The sequence below is a fragment of the Orbicella franksi genome, chromosome 14 (genome assembly GCF_964199315.1).
Source record: "Orbicella franksi chromosome 14, jaOrbFran1.1, whole genome shotgun sequence".
NCBI lineage: Eukaryota > Metazoa > Cnidaria > Anthozoa > Scleractinia > Merulinidae > Orbicella > Orbicella franksi.
Genome location: NC_138158.1, coordinates 18014602 through 18037423, shown reverse-complemented (window position 1 = coordinate 18037423; position 22822 = coordinate 18014602). Strand labels below are relative to the sequence as shown.

General features: G+C 38.8%; 2 protein-coding genes and 1 long non-coding RNA gene across 3 annotated transcripts in view; all 3 read left to right on the top strand.

Moving 5' to 3' along the window:
* LOC145467346 (kelch-like protein 11) overlaps positions 1–22822 on the top strand; it is an 89636-nt gene that overhangs the window by 31326 nt on the left and 35488 nt on the right. The gene's annotated exons all lie outside the window — the stretch shown is intronic.
* On the top strand, positions 3537–7731 carry LOC145468498 (histone H4-like). The gene has a single exon (XM_081452236.1). The coding sequence runs from the start codon at positions 6124–6126 to the stop codon at positions 6424–6426; it is 303 nt and encodes a 100-aa protein (XP_081308362.1). The 5' UTR covers positions 3537–6123; the 3' UTR covers positions 6427–7731.
* On the top strand, positions 17707–20722 carry LOC145467634 (uncharacterized). Its single transcript, XR_014042086.1, has 3 exons — positions 17707–19182; positions 19225–20322; positions 20636–20722. It is a non-coding gene; the product is annotated as an uncharacterized LOC145467634 (long non-coding RNA).

The window sequence follows — 22822 nt, the reverse complement described above, 5'->3', positions numbered from 1 at the left end:
ACGCCATTAGAGGATCGGATACTGATGTAAAACCTTGCCGAATTCATTGTTTTCAAACTGATCGCGGCCACCATTTTGAAAATTCATTGACCAGGCGTTCTTTCAAGCCCATAAAGACTAGAACCGAGCAACTTTCCTAACTTGGTAGCGGGGGCCGGGGGCGGGATCTAATTTTGCTTACATTTTGGCGGACTTTTGAAATTTAAACGGAAAGTCAACCGGTAAAATATGTCACGTGACTTCTGCTTTTATATTCCAGGAAATTTTCTCATTTTCTTGTTGGTTTTCAACCGTAACAGAAGGATGAATTTTGGCAGTCTACGAAGCGGTTGTCCCTACTAACACAAAGAAAACTTGACAAAACTTGCCTTGGCAGTAAGTTTATTTACAAATACAGTTTTATTACTTTTATACGTGAGGTTATCTGCAAAAATCGAGTCAAAACTATTTGTTTACCATTTGCAGTTAATACAACAACTTCGACCACAGGTCACCCAAGCGTAAAAGCGGAGCTCCGCCGAGCCGAAGGGCCGCCAAGCGCAGCCCCATACTCATATACAAAAGAAAAGGAAACCCATGATTTGCTTTTCTCATGTTTACCATGGCTAGCGGTATTGCGCGTGGGCGCGTACGCACGATGGCGAAGGCAACACAGCGGTCAAACGTCTGCGCATGTACGAGCAATGGAGCGACTAAATGGCGGTCAAAATGACATTGTTCTTTTCGTGAGTCATCGGCATCCTATAAATGACATTTCCCTCGTTATTTATATATTTGTTTATGTTTTAGCCTTTACAACGAGAGCTAACAGAGATAAGAGTTAAAAATTGTGCTACCTTCTGCTTGTTGCAGTTCTTTCTTTTCCTCGGTATGTATTTTCCGTGCTCCCTGAATTTTCTGTCCGCCTCGACTTTGCATTTAGTGCACCAGTTTTTTCCAGGTTTGTAGTTTAGAAAAGATTTTCCGACCTGGTCAAAGACCAGGTACAGGCGGTTTGGGATCGGTATTTTGGCCAGCTATGCCCCCATGACGATGGACATGAACATCGTTTGTCGTTTCGATTCATCTCGTTGCTGTGCTTCAGACAAATCCTGGATCCGGATGGAATCCCCACAGTCCTTGCCAAAATTTTTCCAGCTCGTCTGAGCGAAGCCAAATCACTGCAATTGTCTTTTTCTTCTTCCATTTTTCCTTCTTTTACACACCGTTTGTCGTCCGTTTCCGGCGTCACTCATTGTACGATTAATAAAAACAAATAAAAATATACGACGCCGTCGGTTCGTAGCATGACACGGGTTTTCAAGACTTATAAACTTTTTTGGTAAAGCTCAAAACAAAATGGTAAATCAACAGAATACAGGTAACTCAATTAACTTTGTGTCTGAAAAGTTTTAAGTTTTCCTTTTACCTACTTTCTTTTCCTTTTACAGATTTCCATGAACTTTTCAATTTTTTTTCGTAAATTTTGCGTGACACCGGTTGTTTCCCATGTTTTCCTTTAAATTTTTGCGCGGGAAATTGGTGCGCGGCTGCCAAACAATGTACCCATTTGCGCATGCCCGGCGTTTGACCGCTGTGTTGGCGAAGGCGACGTCGACGGCGACAGCGACGGCAACGGCGTCGCGCAAGATGGCGGCCATACTCCAGCTAAAAGGTTAGCAGAGACATGCAACCTTGATTTATAGCCTCCTTTGATATTGGACGTCCATGCTATGGTCAATTGACACCTGTCAAAACAAGGTATGCGCTGACCAGTATCACGTGACCATATCGCCGGCTCAAGTGTTGAGCTCATCGAGGTAACGTGTTTTTTCGAAGTTGACCGCTGACCAAGAGCTGGTTTTCTATTCGATCACGGGCTCATTTCAGGTTAACTTGTTGTAAACGGGGCGTCACAGTGATATGTCTATCCCCGTGATATGTGTATCCCCGCACACATATCACTAGTGATAGTTCAGGTGCTGATCACCGCTGGAGCCAATATAGTGCTCTACAATGAAGGAGCTGTTATAACAAATTACGTTGATAGACTACTCAGATCTTGAGTACATATGGAGTACAACTCCATATGTACTCAAGATCTGAGTAGTCTATCAACGTAATTTGTTATCACTAGTGATATGTGTATCCCCCGTGGGGATACAGAAAACACTGATGCGCGCCTGGGCATTCAACGAACAAAATGGCGGCTCAGTTGCGAGGTTCCAGCGAGCGCTGTAAAGAGTAGGAGAAACCAGAAATGAATTCGCACCCAACGGAGCAGCTTAGGATTTCTTGAGTTTGGTTGAGTTCCAACCGACTCGATTGTATATCTGACTAAAACTTCGAGCAGGGGGTACACATATCACTAAATATTTCATGGCGCAGTGATCTGTGTATCCCCTAAACACAGCCGTTAGATTGGCTATCTACCTGATCGAAAAAAGGGCCAATTATTGCCGAAACTTGCTGGCTGCTTACTCGCGACGACGTTTATACCCAGGTTGAGGTTTGCGGAGTTTCCAACTCGAACGTCTAAATATTTAAACTGAAATCGCATGCAGGGGATACACATATCGCTAGTTATTTCATGGCGCAGTGATATGTGTATCCTCATAAACACAACTGTTATAATATGGCGCATCAACCTTGTCAAAACTGAAGGCAAATTAGCACCCGACGTTTTTACACGGCTTGGGTTAACTGGAGTTTGAAACTCGATTATTCCACTAAAAACGCGTGCACGGGATAATAAGGGATACACATATCACTGATTATTTCATGAACTAGTGATATGTGTATCCCCATAGACACAGCTGTGTTGGCTTTCTACCCAAGAAGAAAAATGCCTATTACATTTGCATTGTCAAAACTGGCTTGCTAGAAATACACACCCGACATTTATTCATAGCTTGGGATTTCTGGAGTTTCACTGACCTCGGTTGTGGAGGACCGCATGCAGTGATACACATATCACTAATCATTACATGGCGCAGTGATATGTGTATCCCCTAAAGACAGCCGTTATCTAGGCTATCTACCGAAGAATAAACCTCGATTATTATGAAACTTGCTCGCAATATTCGCAGTATAGCAATGTATACAGCTTGAGACTTAACATATCTTACGAGAAGTCGAACTGAAAAGCGGGTGCAGGGGATACACGAGTGCCACTAATCATTTTATGGCGAGCGGGTCGAAGCAGTGATATATGTTTCACTCCACGAATAACTCAGATGCAAACAAGGCGATGAACAGTGGAGAATATGCGTTACTCGAGGGGTGAGAATGCACCGCGCAATTAATATCGTCCTAGAAATCCCGTGCCGTGAAACTCGAAATTGAAATATATCTAGATCCATTTGGTGTTCAACTTTAAATTCATTATATCCTGCTCGCAGAGAACCAGTTAGGATCAACAACACAATTCCAGCAGCAGATACGTCACCTTTTTCAACTACAAAACTTGAGATTTGTGTTTAAAGTCTGTTTGGGTTAGTCGTTCGTCCAGTAAGCGACCGGACGACGAGAGCGCTTTCAGAGAGGACTGATTGCTTTTTAAAGTAGAGGGGAGGGGGGTGGGGGATACACATATCACTGGCCGCCATTTTGGAGGGGATACACATATCACTAGTGATATGTGTGCGGGGATACACATATCACTGTGACACCGGTCTAGATGGGAAAATCTAGACCGCGGTCAATATCGATTTCAGCCAAACAAATTCGTGAATTCGGTAGTTCCCAGTCCTTGTGAGACACAGCCATATAATAATAAGCTCTTATTAACCGAGCTTAGTCGGTCTGTATGGGAGAATCTTGACCTCGGTCGTGAGTACAGACCGAACGCAGTGAGGTCTGTACACACGACCGAGGTCAAGATTCTCCCATACAGACCGACTAAGCTCGGTTAATAAGGTGTTTATTATATGGCGATGAAACGAGAACAGTTTAATTTGTTTAATGTAACTGGTTTAGGGAACTGACATTTTGCTGGCGAACGGCGATGAGCTGAACTTAATTCTGCTAAAGTTTGCTCGTCCTCTTTACTTTTTTCTTATCAGGCTTTTTGGCACTTCGATAAAAAATATTGTTAGAAGAAAGTAGTCAATATTCTTGTATTTAAGTTTGCAACTTTTTCACCGCAAACATTACCGGTCTAGATGCCGGTCTAGAAGGGAAAATCTAGACCGCTTTCAATATCGATTTCAGCTAATCAAAATTGGTGTATTCGGTAGTTCCCAGTCCTTGTGAGACACAGCCATATACAGTAATAACAACTATGCATAACCAAAATTTAAATAACATACAAATTCCTGTCCTAAAACTGGTGAACCTGCCATCAGGCGTTCTGCTGTTAAAAAAAAGAACCCCTGATCGCAGGTTTAAAACTGGCCAGCACTGTCGGCATGGCAGAGTGTATGTTTGTGTGGAGGCTGATTGTTGGAAATCTTTTGAAAGCAATTACATGAAAGCACCAGAACCTTGCGTCACATTTGTAGTTCTCCTATTCAGTTAAACGGCTACGTGCTTGCCATACGTTTACGCAAATGCTTATTCTCCAAACTTTTTTGTTTGACAGCACACACAGGCTAACTTAAATCCAGTGTACCTCCGGATATCCCGTTTGTAAGTAAAAATCTCCTCCGCCTCCCCCACTCCTCCCCCCAGGCCTCGTCCACGATCTTTTGAAGCTTCGCCTTACGTTATAAAATTTATTTTCCCACAGAAAATTGCCTTTTGAATTCATATTTCTATTTTAAAATAAGAACGCACGTTCACGTCGAGTCGAACATTAAAGAATATATAAGATAGATTCGGAACGCACAGCAGACATTTCACGTTTTTTGCGACCATATTAGTCACTGCCGTTAGTTTAAGTGGAGGCAGAGACTTTCGTAAGAGCATTCTTAAAAATAATGCGCATATACGACAACAGGATTATTGAAATGAGGCACAAAAGACTATGATGTTGGTCATTGATTGAAAACTTTCCCAACCAACTTCTATCCACGTTTTCAACACCTCGCGGGGGAATTTTTTCCTAAATAATATATATGTTGCCAAAAAATTGGGTCGCAAAGACATTGCTAAATAGTATCACACAAATTTGTTGGGTCTATTATTTGAAGTTATTTCCTAAAGGATCAATTGGTCATTACTTTTATTTGTGTGGTGGGAGCCGTTTGCTTCGTGAAGGTGTTTTCCACTCTGTGTTCGCTTCCCACCGATTCGGCGGACCAACTGAATGTCCTTGGGCATGATCATGATGGGGACGCACTTGGCGTGGATGGCGCACAAGTTGGTGTCTTCAAACAGACCAACAAGATAAGCCTCGCTGGCTTCTTGAAGAGCCGTCACAGCGGAGCTCTGGAAACGCAGATCGGTCTTGAAATCCTGACCAATTTCTCGCACAAGACGCTGGTAGGGTAGCTTGCGGATCAATAGCTCTGTGGATTTCTGGTAACGACGGATCTCACGGAGAGCGATCGTACCAGGCCTGTAACGATGAGGTTTCTTGATTCCACTGGCAGGAGCGCTCTTACGAGCCGCCTTTGTGGCGAGCCGTTTTCATGGACCTTTTCCGCCAGCTTATTTACGAGTAGTTTGCTTTGTACGAGCCATATCTGATATCGAGAAATATCGCTGGTAATATCAAACTATCGTTACAAACGGATTTATACCTAGCGGGCTTGTTCCTGATTGGTTTGAAACTATGAGATTTAATTGAAATTTAATTCAGTGGTGATTTAAAATCACCAAATAAGTACGGTTCTGTGACTGTATTTCGCTTCGAAGAAACTTTGCTGCTTTTTATTTCAAGGATTGTCACATTTCTTCCCTATGATTAAAGAAAAGTCGTCTGAGTTGATAGAAAGTTGAACAATCGTTTCCTTACGAGTTTTTATTAAGGTTTTATCAGTGCAAAAGGCTTGTTTCCCTTTACAGAATGTGTTTGCACATGTAGTGTGAGTGAAACCGAATATTTTATTATTTCACTCACTGACCCTTGGCTTTGTTTTATGTAATCAGCCGATAAGAACATCGTTCGTGTTGTGTTTTCTGTGAGGTCATTCTTCACCTTATAAATGTCATAAACTGCACTTAGTTGGTTATATCTCAGTGATACAAGTAGCAGTCAACATGTCCGGTCGCGGTAAAGGAGGCAAAGGTCTAGGAAAGGGAGGCGTCAAGCATCACCGAAAGATTCTTCCTGATAACATCCAAGGCATTACCAAGCCAGCCATTCGTCGTCTTGCTCGCCGTGGCGGTGTCAAGCGAATCTCTGGCTTGATCTACGAGGACACTCGTGGTGTTCTCGAAGTTTTCCTTGAGAACGTGATCCGTGATGCTGTGACATGCACCGAGCACGCCAAGAGAAAGACTGTGACAGCCATGGATGTGGTGTACGCTCTTAAACTTACTCTGTGCGGATTTGGCGGTTAGACTGCACAGTCTGCCAGCAGAAACAAACGGCTCCTTTAGGAGCCACCAAATCTCTCAAAAGTCATGACCAATAGAATGTGTTCACGTGACGTCATCAAATTCTCAAGTCCAAAACTAAAGAGCCTCTAAAGCTTTTATCCTCTCAGGCACAATAGGTACTTAATTTATATCTGTTTACAATTTTCCAGCTCAATAGTGTCCTTCGTTTGGAAACCAGCGCATTTTGAATTTCGGAGTTATGGCGGTGGGTGACATAAAGCTAAGATCGCGTTTGTCGAAAAATATACACTTAACTCGTGATTTTTAGCCATTTTAGGAATTAAAGTATTAGGAAAAGTGGTTGTGTAAATGTTTTTTGGTTCGGTTCAGATAACTAGTCGACTAGATAGCCAAAGTAAGTTCCAGATATTTACATTATTTTCCGGCCGCCATATTGGAGGAGCAAGGAGGTCTTCTAACATGGCGGCCCTGTACTAGACTCTAATTTTGCGCGGAACATTTCGACGAATATCTCAACTTTGGGACGATGCACGTACCTTAAACTTGGAGAACTGTCTTCCTTATTTATCGTCTATAATATGACAATTTCTTGACTTTATTTAATAAATGGGTTTTGATGTTATTTTTTATTACGTGACAATGAACACACTCTACATTGTACTGATGCTGGTAATTTAAACCAAGGAGGAGAGAAAATACTATTAGAAACAGTAGGGCTTAATTTCTGATAGTACATTTTTACTGTGTTCTTTATGTTGTGAAAACTTTTCTTTTTAAACAGTTTTGTGTGTTTTGCCTCAATATCTGGACGCAAATAAATTTTACATGGTGAAGAGGAAAATAATGCAACTATGATTACAGCTAATCAGGAGCTCCTGAGCAAAGCTAAATATTTGCTTGTGTCAACACGAAACAATTCGTGACATATTTATTTACCTTTAGCCTGTGTCTGGGTGTAATTATTATGTAATTTTCCGAGTGTGCACGAATTGTAATTGATGCACACAAAAGCCAGGTTGTAGTCGAAATTCCCGGAAAATTCAGTCTTGCATTTTCTCATGTCTGACAGGGACTGTGGTATATAAAACTTCTCCTAGGATGTTTAGTAGAACATTGTTTGATTTAGAAAGATATGCATTTATATGAAAAGTAAAACTGGTACATTCTACGGCCGAGCATCCCCCAGAGATGAACGTTGAATATGCTAGTAAACGCTACTAAATTATTATAAGCATTTTTCGTAAAAACAGAATTGTGTAAATTTGCGAGCAGACCGCAACATTACACTTAGCAGCCGATCCAAATATGCAAATAAGGAAACGTGACCCTTTTATCAAAACGTTGCCATTCTTTAATCTTTTTTTAGATACATAAACTACACATGTTGTTCTAATAAATTCTATAATAATATGAAAGGTTCAATACGTTAGGCCAACTCTTCATAATTATTGTTACACGCATTTCAAAGAGAAATTTACCGCGCTGAAAATATTTCACTTGACCTTCATGTCTTTATCATAGCGTGAGAACTGCAGTGAGTCTCGAATTTACAAGTTTCATAGTCAATTTACATTAACTATGATATTCGGTATATAGGATTTCTCTTATGACGTTAAGTAGAGCATTGTTTGATTCAGAAAGATATGCATTTATATGGAAACTAAAATTGGTACACTGGATTGCTGAACCTTTCACAGAGATGGTCAGGACGTTAAATATGCTTGTAAACGCTGCTATAGTTTATCGTACGCATTTTCAGTCAAAATTTGTGTAAATTTTCGAGCAGCCAGCAACATTACACTTATCACCATTCAAATGTGCAAATAACGAAACCCGACTCGTTTATCAAAAAGTTGCCATTCTTGAATTTTTTTTAGACACATAAACTAAATGGCTTATTCAAATTAGACTACGAGTAGTCCCTCTTTCGCTTAGTCCGTCGCGCGTGACGCGAAAGAAAACCGCGAGAAAAAAATGGCCGCGCGAAATCCTGGGGGCGAGAAGAACGGCCGCGCGAGTCTATATTCAAATAAATTCTTTAATAACATACAAGGTTCAATATACGCCAGGCCAGCTCTTTATAATTATTGTTACAGGCACTTAAAAGAGAAATTTACTGCCATTTTGTATTTTACTATTTCTAAAGGGCGCTGATAATATTTCACGCGACCTTTCTATCTTTCTCATAGCGTGAGACCCGCAATGAGTCTCCAATTTATAAGTTTTCTCAAGATAAAATCTGTTATGATTACTTGAACTCACGTTTGGTAAAAATCACTTTGTTTGATTGAAAACAAAAGATATGTAAAGTACATCTGGTACACTGTACCATTGAATCTCTATGCAGAGACGAACACTGAAGTATGATATTCAAAGCTGATATAATGTCGTAGGAATTTTTTACCCAAATTTCGGTGAGCAGTCCGCCAAATTAAATTTACCAGCATAAAAAGATAAACATACTGAAACGTGACTCGCTCATCAAAAACTTGCCATTCTTAAAATTTTTTAGATGAGTAAGGAAAATGTGTCATTACATTGCCATTTTGCTTCCTAAGACTTAGAAGCGGCCTGGAATCCTTCCTTAAGACTTACAAGCGGCATAGAAGCGGCCCAATTTCTATTTATGTCTGCCCCGATTTGGCACTCTAAACACATTGCGTTCTAACCACTGGAATCTTCACGGCCGTGGAATTGCGAAGGAAAGAAATTTTTTCGCCAGGTCAGCGAGGTGTACGCACCCTTTACTTCATGATATTCCGTTTCAGAGCCACATTGAAATTGGTAGGTGTTTCGCCTTTTCATATGAAAAGAACAGAGGGATTTTTTCCGTATTTAAAAATGAAGAATGTGCGTCACGCAATGTACCTGCCTCTACGGTCTGCATAAATAATATGAGAACCTGAACCGGAAGCATGTCTTCAGATAACGCCGCTTTAGGTATGAACATTTCGGTTCCTTTCTAAACGTTACAAATTATAGGAGATGTGATTTGCTGTTATTAGTAATTTTTTTTTAACTATACAAGCATTGCTTTTCTTTACATGTGTATCTTAACTTCATCGCGTTATAAATTCTAACATTTACTAAGCGGGAACTTCCGGTTAGGGTCAACTTCCGTCCACGCATAACTTCCGTTTACGCATAACTTCCGTCCACATCTGCACCATTACAATAACTCATTCATAGGGCATGCGCGCCATTAATGAGCTAAAAATGATCGATTCATGCTCCGATTCTAGACGAAATCATGGTAACAAAATAACAATATACCGTAATACATAAATATAGGACCGCGAGCAGTTCATTAAACAGCACTTTTGTTATGTACACGGCCACGCGCCAAGGTAACGCGACAAATTACTCGAAACTACAACCCAATTTCGAGACTAAAAATGTAATAAAATAACTGAAATGTTTTCTAAAAACCTTGTTGGTGAGAAGAAAAACCCTTCTGTGGTTAGAGTGCTGAGCACTGAGAACTGAGCCTATGAAGAGTTTCTGCAACAAGCTTTAGGCGAATCTCATGTTCCCTCTTCGATCGAACGTAAACAGAGCTCACTTGAGTTCGCGTTCAAGAACTTTAGGATGAGTTATCGATTAATTATTGTTCGATGTAGGAGTACAAAACTCCAATCCTACCTCGTAATTTATATATTTTTTTATTATACGTTGTCTGAAGTTCTAGCAACTAGATTCATGTTCGTGAGCGGATCAACAAATGGCCTGAAATCTCGTTCATGTTGAAGCGGCGACAACGGAAGCGTAGTTTTCACTTGAAAACGCGCGCCAAGCCAACCATTTGTTGTTCTGCATCATAACTGAAAACAAATGGGAGGAAATTGTAAGCATGCAACAAGCGAGAGGGTGCGCTTTTGGTGTGGCAACAAAAGGAAACATTTTTGTGGCCGGAGAGAGGGAGAATTGGGACTCGTGTTTGAAAACATGTGAGATGTTTAGCATTTCGACAAACGAATGGCAGTTAATTGGAAGTTTGAAAGTTCCTCGCGAATATGGCACTATTGTGTGTCTAAAGGGAACACTATATGTGCTGGGTGGCAGAAATGTCTATGAACGAGGTGACTTGAGTGTTGAATGCTATGACCCTACAGAGGACAAGTGGATCGAGAACGCAACCATACCAGTGAAATTGATCTCCGAAGACGATACATTCACGGGCTGTGTTCTGAAACTCTCCAAAGGAGTACTAGACAAACTTAATGTTATTAAGGGGTAGTCACGCAGGATATAACGAGATCGGGTCGTCGGGAAGAGAAACGAAATCCACTATCCTTAACGTTTTCTCATATTCGCGAGGGAAAACGTTCTCCTCTACCGGCATAAGCGTTTTCTCAGTTGATTTCATCAGCACTTGAAAAATGAAAACTTTGTACAGTTGTAATTTTTTTGTCCTTTTGTTTTTAGTATATTTATTTATTTATTTATTTATTTATTTATTGTAGTGTTTAACTATTAAGGATCGATCGTGTCTCCAGCTAACAATTTCATTTTACTGGAAAGTTTGATTTCAAGTCTCCCATTTCCTGCGACCAGTGTACAGCAGAATTTATAAAGATATTTACATAACTTTCAGTAACTTACTTGACAAAAATCTTTCGACAGCTGGCTATATTGCAAGTTAGAATTAATAAAACGAAAACTAGAATTGTTTGATGTTTACTTACCGAGAGATCGATGATATTTAGTGTCCTTCATCCCAAAGTAAGAAGACAGGTACGACTAGTTTTGTTTTTAAAGCAAGAGTGTTAGCTTAGATTATCAGGCTATTACTTGTCATGCCCAGAGCCTCCGCTTTTACGGTCAGCGGCACCCGAAGAGCGAGGGCTCTGGAATTGAGATTAGCTGTAGCAGGCCACGTTCGATATATCAATATTCTAATATGGCTCCCAGGCTCGGGTCAAAATTGGAAAATTTTCCTTTTTTTTTTTTTTTTGTCCCTCAATTTCCAAAAGAGACTTGGACACAAAGAAAACAGCACTAAATACAGAAATTTGTCCTGAACAGCCTCGAATTTCTGACGTTACTTTCAGGGTGTCGATATTTTCGGAAGTTTGTGGTATTTACATAATTTTGTGTACGTTTTACATTTAGTTGAAATCTACTTAATAAAAATATTTCGGTAGTTGCAAGTTGCGATTAAGAAAAGAAAACAACAATTTATTCAAAATTTCGAAACGTTCTCTGGTTAAAACAGTTTAAAATTACTAGAGCTTTCGATTGCCAGTCTGCAATCTTTGACAAATAGAGAATAAAAAACGCCGTCGTTAGAATATATACGGCAAAAAGTGTGAAAAAGAAAAATTTACAATACTAACAAAAGATACTTGTGTGAAAATAAAATGATAATATGGATCGGAGTTCATAAAAGAACTGATATTAACTCTTTCCCTTTATCCTGTCTTGACTGTGTACGTCTGGTCACTCTGACGAGAGTGTGTGGCTGTACCGTACACAGGCTAAACACAAACAGATACAAGAAACTAATTATTTAGTTTCACTATTTAAGAGTAAATGCCTATAAAAATGGACCTAAATCGCCTATCAATGGCACAAGTCGAAAAATTGATTTCGCTTGTATTTTGTCCATAGATAGGTCCTAGTAAGAATAGAAACGGACCATAGTTAGTTTCTGCTAATACAGCTTTCTTTGGTAGAAATACGCCAGAAACGATTTCGACCCGATTGGGCTCAAAATCTACTTCCGGTTTTGCCGAATTTTCCGAATATTTGATTGCTTCGCGCTCCGCAGAACAGCTACTTGAGAATCTTTCAATGAATTTTATATTCAGTTCAGGTCTTCGTGGTATGACTGAGCGAAAAATAAAATAAATCAACGCTAGTTTTGAGCCCGAAAAGAGATCAAACTGACACGCAAAATTTTACAGTGTGTCGCAAGAGAATTATTGCATGAAAAAATCGCCATATTTTTCTATGGGCTATAACTTTAAATACCATAAAAACACTTTCTACGGGTTAAATATACACCCACCTGTTAGGCTATCAAAAAATATCTCTGGGCAAATGATTTCAAGTCGCCCGCCTTGGCCTGTGTTTCTCATAGATTTTGCCCAAAATCCGGCGTTGGAATGTAAACAATTGCGTGAGCGCGGATAGCCACTCTCGAGTAAAATATTCGTTTCCAGCAATCCGATGAAAGCAATGTTTGAAACGTTGTGTAGATAAAATAATGGAAAATGTTTTTTGTTGTTGTTGTTTTCTTTTTTTGTTTAAGTTAGTATAAGTATGTATGTTTTTTCATTTGCATTGCAACACCCACGACATCCCTGATAAAGAACGTTTCTACAGTACTCCGGGAAATGATTTTAACACTTATTTATTTTATTGAATCACTGATAACTTACAATATAGTGGCAGTTTTAGAGATACACTTAACCAATCCTCTATGGTTTATGGCAATTGAATCATTGACTGACAAATAAAGTCAAGTAGAAATACCATAATTTCTATAAACTACTAACTGCGTGATGGCATCTCCGCTCTTCTAGCTGTGTAGAAAATTTGTACCTACACAATATGCTCAAACTCAGCTAGAAAACCCGGAATTTCTTGAATTGAATTAGCCTAGGAAGAAACTGCGTTTAAGTTTCGATGATACTGGGAAAAAATCCATCTTTTCTACTTTGCTTGTTTGATCAATTAACTGAAATTTGCAGATCATAACACTGGTAGACAAATAAACATTACAGTGGTCGATCTAGGACTAGGTTTACACTAAAGGAGTTTTTTTGGATTCGTAAAAGTTCCCGGATTCATCAATTTTAGAGTATTCGGATTAGTAGGGGTTTACAGTGAAAGGATATTCGGATTCTTAACCGTTTACACACGACGATAACTCCGGGAACATTCATGATGGAATGGTTAACAAGCAGTTTGTTGCCTCGACAACGAGAAACAAAATGCCTCCGAAAATAAGGCTAGGGGTAGGTTGAGACAGTCTGAAGTTTTCTTTCAACTCGCTGACCACGGTACTGTTGTCCACCATGTCAGGTCCTTCCAGGTATTTATTCTGGTCTTTTCTTAATATCTAGAACCGTCGAGGGTTTCGATCGTGCCATCGTCGTCATCTGCGCAGTAAAGTATAGATCGTTTTCACGTGACGTCATCACTCTCTAAAATCCAAAACGAAAGAGCCACCAAAGTTTTTGTCCTCATCAGGCACAAGAGGCCGTATGTTTATATCTGTTTACAATTTTACAGCTCAATAGCGTGCTTCGTTTGGAATCCAGAGCATTTTGAATTTCGGGGTTATGGAGGTGCGTGACACAAGGCTATGATCGAGTTTGTCGAAAAATATATACTTATCTCATGATTTTGAGCCTTTTTAGAAGTTAAAGCATTAGGAAAAGTGCTTATGTAAATGCTTGTTTGATCAGTACTGATAATCAGTCGCCTAGATAGCCAAAGTAAGTTCCAGATGTTTACACTATTTTCCGGCCGCCATATTGGTGTACCATGGAGGTACACCAACATAGCGTTTTCATACTGGGCTCTGTAAATATCGGCGAAACATTTCGACGAATATCTGAAGTTTGGGGAAACGCACAGACCTAAAACTTGGAGAAGTGGTTTATTTAGTTATCTTCTATAACATCATAATTTCATAGCTTTTTGCACAAGATGGTTTTCGATTTATTTTTTTATTGCGTGACAGTGAAAACGATCTATAAATTGGGTTTCTGAGGAGTATGGCATTACCCATTATAGCGGAGCTCCGGCGGAGCCCCATACCCATATAGGGGAGAAAAGGAAACCCATGAATTGATTTTCTCATGGTTATCATGGCTAGTGGTATTGCTCGTGGGCGCGTACGCACGACGGCGACGACGACGACGACGGAGTCGCGCAAGATGGCGGCCATAGTCCAGCTAATAGGTTGACAGAGACATGCACCCTCAGTTGGTAGCGGGTGAATGCCATTTTTCTTGGCGGGATTTTTAAAGAAAAACGATAGCGGAGGTTGATTTAATATTTTTAAGACAGGGTTGCGCTGAAGCAAAAGACAGAAAGCAAGAATTAACAGGCAAAGAAGTAGCGAAGAATATCGCGAAAAAGACTGAGCGGGCCAGCGCTGGGGAAGGAGGCGAAACAGTACTGAACAATGCCGTGAATTATAGCTAGTCAAGGGCTAGAGAAAGGAGGTGAAATAATACCGAACAATGCCGTGAACCAAAGCTAACGAGGGCTATAGAAAGGAGGCGAAAGTACCCGACAAATTGATTCAGAAGACTGCCGAACTCCCCATGGCCAAGTTCAAAATTCGCGCGAACGTGATGCTGTGCAGCCGTGCAAGAAAATTCAAAAGTCACCTGATTTGGTCAGGTGATGAACATTAGAGAAATCAAACGTACCCGAGTGTTTTAGAGAAATTGCAAAACACTAAACGTAGCGGAAAGAAGTGGTTGATTCGTTAACTTCAGTTTAGTCTTCACAACTTTTGCTGCAAGTTTCTGCCTGGAAGATTTACACTGGCCGAACTGAATTGCCAACTTGCGGTAAGTGACTTTTGTTGTTGCGTTTGGTATGAAAATTAACAAGTTTCCTCGGCGATATAAGCTTATTTTCAATTGGAATCCATTAAAAGTCTTCCTTATTTGAAGCCATGCTGTAAGAGATTTTAAAAATTGCATCGTTTTAATTTCGCTCGTCTCTAAACAATAACACGTGGGTCGCTTTGGAGGTTGCTGTAAGTTGTAAACAAATTATGTTTTCTATCGATTTTCGTCGTCAATTTTAGCTTATAACCTCACATCTAAAAATAAGCTTAACCAAAATCGTACTTGTAAACACGGCCGGGCGAGTTTTGAAGTTTTCTCTGATTTAGTTAGCACTGCCGCTTCGTAGACTGCTAAAATTTGTTCTTCTGTTGTTGAAAACTGAACCAAGAAAGGTCTACAAACCATTTTAAGCCGAAGCGAACAGGATTTGCTAAGTTTACTTTTGTTCCTATGTGAATATTTGCATATTGTGATTACAAAGTATGGAGATTTCCTCGTTTTGTTAGTTCAATTTATTCGGTTTGGCGAAATGCTTTTGTGAATTCCGAGGTTAAATTGGGTGAAGACTGGTAAAGCTACTGCCAATGAAATGACTGCATAGCTAAATTAACCCGTCGGCAAAAATACAGACTCTCAGTAATATTCAAATTTAAGCGTGAATAATTTTTCAACTTTAACACCGCAAGCTTAAACGAATTTTCTTTACCCTCTCTTTTATTCGGTCACCGTTCACTGAAAAGGGATTTGCTGTTGATACTCGAGCTCAGATGTAGTGATATGCATCTTGTGTTTATAATGTAGATTTCCTCGTTTTATTTTGTTGTCTGTCCAATTAGTTCGGTTTGGTGAAATGCTTATATAGTCCAAAATGTCGAGTAGACGATTATGCATGGCAATCCTGTCTGCAAATGAAGCTCTGCTTTGATTTTGATTGGCTATTTCATGTTATTTGTGCCATTGCTTTTGGTTGGGGGTACATGGACCGTATTTTGTTAATAAGAGGTTATTCCCCAATGCGGTATTTACACTTAATATGGAAATGTTCCAAAAAAGTGAGATAGTACTAATTGACTCGGTAAATTGAACAGTGTAATAGAAGTTCTTGCCCTGACCATTTCTCAGTAATAAGAAGAACTTTTACATACATATATACACAATTTAGTTGGAGAGAGTGCTCTCCTATCTCCACTCTCTCTCTCTCTTTACTCTCTTCTTCACACTAATTTTTTATTTACTAACTTATTAAATGAATGTCACTGACTGTTTTCTTTGTTGTGCATGCATACTTTTTTGCTGGTCGAAGAAAGTTTCAGTTTCTTCCTGGCTGTACAGTTTCCTTTCTCCTGTCCTGTACCAATTTGTTTGTGATATAACTTCGTGAATTCTCTATTCTCCTTAAATTTTATCTCATCAGGTTGATAGAATGCACTCTCAGAGTGTTCCATCATTGTCTTCAGTCGTTACAATTTTCCGGAAAAAAGCAATAGTTTTCTTAATTTCCTTTTACTTTGTGTTAGGACTTTTTAGCCTGCCTGTAATTGGCCCATGGGCATTACGGGAGAATAATTTTCAAGTAAAGAATTTACATTCGTTTTAGTGTTGAGTATTTTAAATTGTTATGAATTAGGCATTTCTTTTTATTTTTTATATTTTTTATTTTAGTCCCACGCAATGTTTTATGGTTTTACCGAGGTATACCATGTAAATGTAAATAATGCACTGGAATTGGCGAATCAGAGTGTGCATTATATCGGCTTTAAACACAAACCACATATTATAAATAACTCATGTAAATGATATTTTTATTACAGAGAACTGGACAGGGCAAGAACTTCTCCTTCTTTTGTGAATTTATATATTAATTCCTCTCAGTGCTGTCAAAATGTCTCAGGAACCTTCATTTCTGATAATCTATTATTTTCCACCATACCTACAGCACAGAAGCTCACCAAATCCTAACTGATAACTAACATGTGTGTATCTCTAGCCTTTGCTGTGTGCTACATGTATATTCTGTTATCCTGCCTTAACTGCTAGGAAAAATTTTGGCAGAGCTGTTTCAACAGTTTCACTTAAATTGATTTCCAGTAACAGCGCTACATGTAGCAGTGTTATTGAGTGTGAACTTTATGGGGGATTTTAAATTTTTATTTTTTTATGATTACAGACGACAACAAATATACATGTGTATACATAACCTGATGTTGGTGTTGGTTACAAACTGTAGTTCATAATAGTCATCCTATTACAGGTAAGGCGGAAAAGTTCAGAGAGTTTAGAACATTTCTTCCCCCAGCACACCTTCTGTCTATAGGTGCAATAATTGAGAGGTTATATATATGTACGAAGAGTAATGTAAAGTTACTGTATAAACTTAGCATTAAAATCTGACATTTGAATGCCTCCTTTGCTAAAATTAGTCATGATTTAATTGTTATCACTCCCTGTGAATTCATAGAGATTCCAGAGGCAATTATAACCTAATGTGGAAGTCCTGTCTTCAAGTGAGGGAAAATGACACAAAAGAGTTACAATGAAAGTAAAGAGAATTGTGAATGTTGATATGGTGTACATTATACATCTTGTAAAGGCATTTGGTGAGTGCCAAAGGCATAACATTTCATGTATTGCTTTTTCAGGACAAATTATATAACAGTGACGTTTTAAAAGGTGTGATCAGAAAAATAATGAGTACATTGTCCAGGCAGCATCAGTTTATGGACAGCATATGCAGATGGTAAGAGGAACTGTAAGCACTACCATGTAAGTTAGTTTTATGCTTATGACTTCTTGTTCTTGAATTTTGTGTCATTTCATCACAAGAATAGGTAACGAAAGATGCAATAGTTGTTGCAATATATTTTTGAAGGAAAACTTATAAGTCTGCCTATGCTGGATAACAGCCATGTGTAAACTGAATGTGAAGCAAACAATATGTTAAATATGGGGCAACCCTAAAACCCAGAAACCGGAATCCGGAATCTGGAACCAAAAACCGGAATCCAGAAACTGGAAACCGGAATCCGCAAATCAAAGAAAATAAGTTCTTCAAGTATGTGAAAATTGTTTTGCTTAGCTTTTCGACTGTAAAAAGTAAGCTGCCAAGTAAAAAGGACCTCAAACTTAACCTTTTTTGAAACAAAAATTCCCCGTCTGTTGAAATTGTGCAACCGTTATTTTTAGTGAGGGCTATGATTATGAGAATCTCAGTAAAGTGCATCTTAATTTTATTCCAAGCACCTCGAGAGTGTCTAAAATAAGCTTGCTGGTAATTGCCATTTCGTTTAATAAGTGATCTTCAATTTACCGGAAGTATAAATTTATCCTTTATGTCTAGTACATACTGAACAAGATAGAAAATGTCATAGAGAACAGGATATCCATCAGTGGCAGCCCCCTGTACATTGACGGTCACGCCCCCCAATTTCGAAGTCCAAGGGCTAACCCGTCTGGTCTAAATATGAAATTTGATTTTTCCAACAGATACGAGACCAATTCCAGATTAACACAATTTCCACACATACTGTGACAAATCAGCATTTCATATTCTTGGTGGCCATCATATTAAAACAATTTGTAGAAATGTTGCACACTTACTTCCGTCTGCTTCTCACTTGTTAACAGATCAGACCACATGCTGTTCAAAGATGCTAAAAGACTGCCAGAAACTCACTGCAATAGCCTATAATAGCTTGTTGTTAATGTGCTGCTCACCAGTCTTCTCAGAGCAATTTGATCTAGACAAGAACCGGGCTCTCACCAGGGCCAGCTTGAACAAAAGATGGGTAACTTAGTCTATGAGCAGGCTCTCGTGTTTGGGCTGGGGGCGTGAGTGGCAAAACCGCATGAAGGCTCTTGGTGACATGCCAATGCAGAAAAACACTAGACACCTATTTAGCCTGCTCAGACACTAGAGACAGATACTAGAGCCTGCTTGCAGGCTATGAGTAACTCTATCCACCCAAAAAATCAGTAACCCTGACTGGATAGTGATGTACCCAATGAATAGCTTTATGCAGCTTTTGAACAACGGGGCCAGATATATAGCTAAGGGTTGTTCAGAACTAGTCAATAATTTTTTAGCAATTACAGTCTGTGGCTGAAGTAAAGCCAAGAAAATAAATAACAACAAAATGATTTTTGCTCATATTTATTTATTAGACATTGCTGAAGTGAATTATTTCTATCATCATTCATAATATCTGGATTCCAGATTCTGGTTTTTGGTTCCAGATTCTGGGTTCCAGATTCTGGATTCCAGATTCTGGATTCCGGATTTCGGTTTCCAAATTCAGTGTTTTAGGGTTGCCCCAGATGATGTATGTGCATATGTTAATCTTGAATAATCTGAAATTTCAGAGAGTTTAAAAATATCATATCATATCTGTGATGGTTCTGAGGTGGAGGGCTGTTACATGTACATGTAAATGTCTCATGCACGATTTTTCACTCATTATGATTCAGGTGCAAATAGTTTCTGTATCTGTTGATGTGCAACAATCTACACCAATATTTCAACCTAATAATGTACAGTGTATATTAATTAACCAAATTATGCTGTTTGTTTTTAGTTGGCCAGTGCTACTACATAGTAATGTGATGTTGAAGTGCACAAATTTACAAACATGCCCAGTGTCAACTTGTCAAATACATGTATATGAACTGGCCAGACAGTGTAGATTACAAAATTCTCTGAAAGGTAAGATGTTTCTTAAACATTATTTTGTAATTAATGATTTCTCAGACATTGTTTTCTTCAAGAAAAGATTCATACCCCACATGGAGGTTTTTTCTCTATTAGAGCTCTTGATTCCTGATACTTTAATTTGGAATTTCTAAAGACTGGCCGTGAATGGGTGTTGGGTGTGAATATCTTCTGGAACTGCACATTCATTCATTGAGTAAGCAAGAACATCAGTATTTATCCTGACAAACTCTGATTTTCTTCTGGAAGCTGAACTCATATACAGTTGTGCAGTTATATGTACAACCAAACAGCCTGGATGACCCTGTGATTGGGACTGTGCACATTGTTGTAACCATCAATGTTCCAGTTGCTTGTTTGAAGCAAATTGCATTTGCTCTCGAAAGCAAGTGGCGAAGTTCATAACAGTTATGTAAGTTTGCTTTGTATCTCAGGGCAGAGCCTGCCACAGTGAAAGTTGGAGTACCAACCCCTAGCATTTGATTCACTACTAACACTCAGTAAACAGCTAACAATGAAGTACACTGTATATCAAAGAAAGGAATTACATGCCTGTTCCTGTCAGTCAATATATGAACAGGTTACAGATGGGGAGCCTGTATTAACACATCAAAGATTTTCAAAGCAACCATGGCCTGGTGAGATATTTCTGAGGTAATATAAATTTAAGGTCCTTATGATTGCTTATAGGTATTGATTTTTATTGTAAACAATATCTTACTGAGTGTATTTTTCTTGTGTGCTAATTGTTGGAGAACACAGAGGTCACTGTTATGACAGAGATATTAATTTGTGAAAAGTTCTATAAACAAATGCATCTGGGAACAAATTAATTTATCATGGATGCAGCTTCTGGGAGATCCCCAATATTAATGGAACATACACTGTTCATACAGTACATGTAAAAGAGTTTAGTAATTCATTACTTATGATTGTAATGCTTTGTTTGGTTTCTCTGTATTTACAGACAACTTGATGGGATTATAAATTCTGCACCAAGTTCTTTGAATAAACTGACTTGGAGGTTCAGTTCTGCAACCCATCCTGTTTGTAGTAATATTATAGCAGCAACATTGTGACAGATACACTGCATTACATTATTAAGAAACACATATTAACTAATTGTTTTTACGTGCCTGTTAATTTAATCAGTTTTTCTTGGAGATAATTTACTCATGGTTTATTTAAATAATTGGCTTTTTGGCTTTAAAATGATATTTATTGAGCTTTTAAATCAATTTTGTGATAATCTGCATTGGACATGGCATAAATTGATATTTTGCCAACACGAAATGGAGAACTGGCTCTTAAGCAAAGTTGCAGGATTAGCATTTTTGTAGAAAGAAAGGGTTGAGAAATTTGTGACATTCTACAGACAGCCTTGCCATTCGCAATGTCCGATAAGGTTAATTTGTTCTATTCTGTTGTAGAAATAGTGTTCTCTAATTTATAAATTATTTCAATCTGTTGTTTAAACGATTGCCTTATAACCCCATGTCTGGCTTTGGTGCATGTAGGATATTGATGTTTTTTTTATCCATTTTGCTGTAAATTATCTTAATTGATGTGTCAATCAAAACATATCTTGGATATGCTGGGCTCTTCTGACAAATGTACCTATGCCTCATAACCTTTGAGTGCATTTGGCTGTGTAGTGCAAACAAAATACATGTACATAATATAACTTCCTCTTAGCTCACTGATAATTCTTGGTATAATTTAATCATAGCAAAATTAATCAATGGAACCCAATCGCAGCTCTTGTAGTCCACAATGCCAGTCGAGAAAAAGAACAAATCACATTGAAATTGAATAATAAAATTATTATTAGAAGCCTATGCAAGTATTCATGATCAGCAAAAAAAAAATATCGTAATTACCATTCATGCGAGGGTGATTTTGCTTATTGCAAACCCTTCTAGCAGGAGGAGACTCCATACAATAGTGAAGATGGCTAAATGTATCTTTGGGGACAAGTTAGAAAACAAAACTTTCCAACTTTTCACATATGTATACTGTTTTGGTATTTTTGTGAGATTTCATTTGGTAGAGATTCAGGGACTGAGTATATTGTAACCACTACATTTCAATCAGTCCCCACAACGAAAAAATGTGTAAACTTCTTTTGTGTGGGAGTCCCCATGTTAACAAAGGAAGAATATAATGATTAATAACAATGCCTTGTCTTTCTGAATAAGGTAGGAAAGAACAAGAAATGCCACCAAAAAGCACAGAAGACAGTTCTGTTATGTGATCAAGATTTTTGGTAGCTTCCCAGAAATCCTTGAAATCGTGGCTCTATATTTCATAATCACACCATCTTACACCTCGATCTGCTGATGTAATACTAGTTCCGGCTGAAACTATTAAATCATTCGCAATTTACCTCATACATGTTGGATTATTTTCATTAGCAACAACATTCCGAAAAATAGCTGAGGAGCTCCGCTTTTAGGCTGGCCTAAATCTATATATTAAAAGTGATTACCTACACCTGAAACAGCACGAGGTAATCACCCAGAGACTGCCATCAAATGGCCATCAATGTGCCTACGACTCGACTACGACTGGATCATGTAATCCGCCATTTTCGTTACACCGCAAACTCAAAAGATCACAGGCGGAAAAATATCCGGATTCGAGAGAAAATCGTTTACACGACAAAACTCTCCAGATTCAAAAGTTTTCGGATTCAAAGTTCCCACTTTAAATTCCGGATTCAAAATCTCCGGAGAAACGACCAAACCGGGGAGTTTTTATTTCAGATTCGTCCACTTTTGTGTAAACGGCAAAATCAATCCGGCACTAAAACGTTCCGAATTCATCACGAATCCGGAACAATTTCCTCTAGTGTAAACCTACAACCCTGGCCATAAGTTGTTGGCACACCTCCCACTTTTGCGCGCTAAAACCCACGATTTCAACTACGTCCTTAACGTTTTAGAACAAAAGATGAATAGAAGCAAGTACAATTGACCCCCCTCCCCCCTAGCAATGTTGCATGAAAACGAAGCTATTCTAAAGACTAGATCGGATGTGGGAAAAAAGGAAAAAGGGACAATAGAAAGTGGTTAGACGGTTGTGTTGGAGCCAAACGCGATTGCTGAAAAATCGCTATTATTGGAATAAGACGTGAATATCTATCTTCTCGTCG

What these genes read in the sequence shown, in the direction of transcription:
- LOC145468498 (XM_081452236.1), top strand. Translation starts at nt 6,124, where the DNA reads ATGTCCGGTCGCGGTAAAGGAGGCAAAGGTCTAGGAAAGGGAGGCGTC.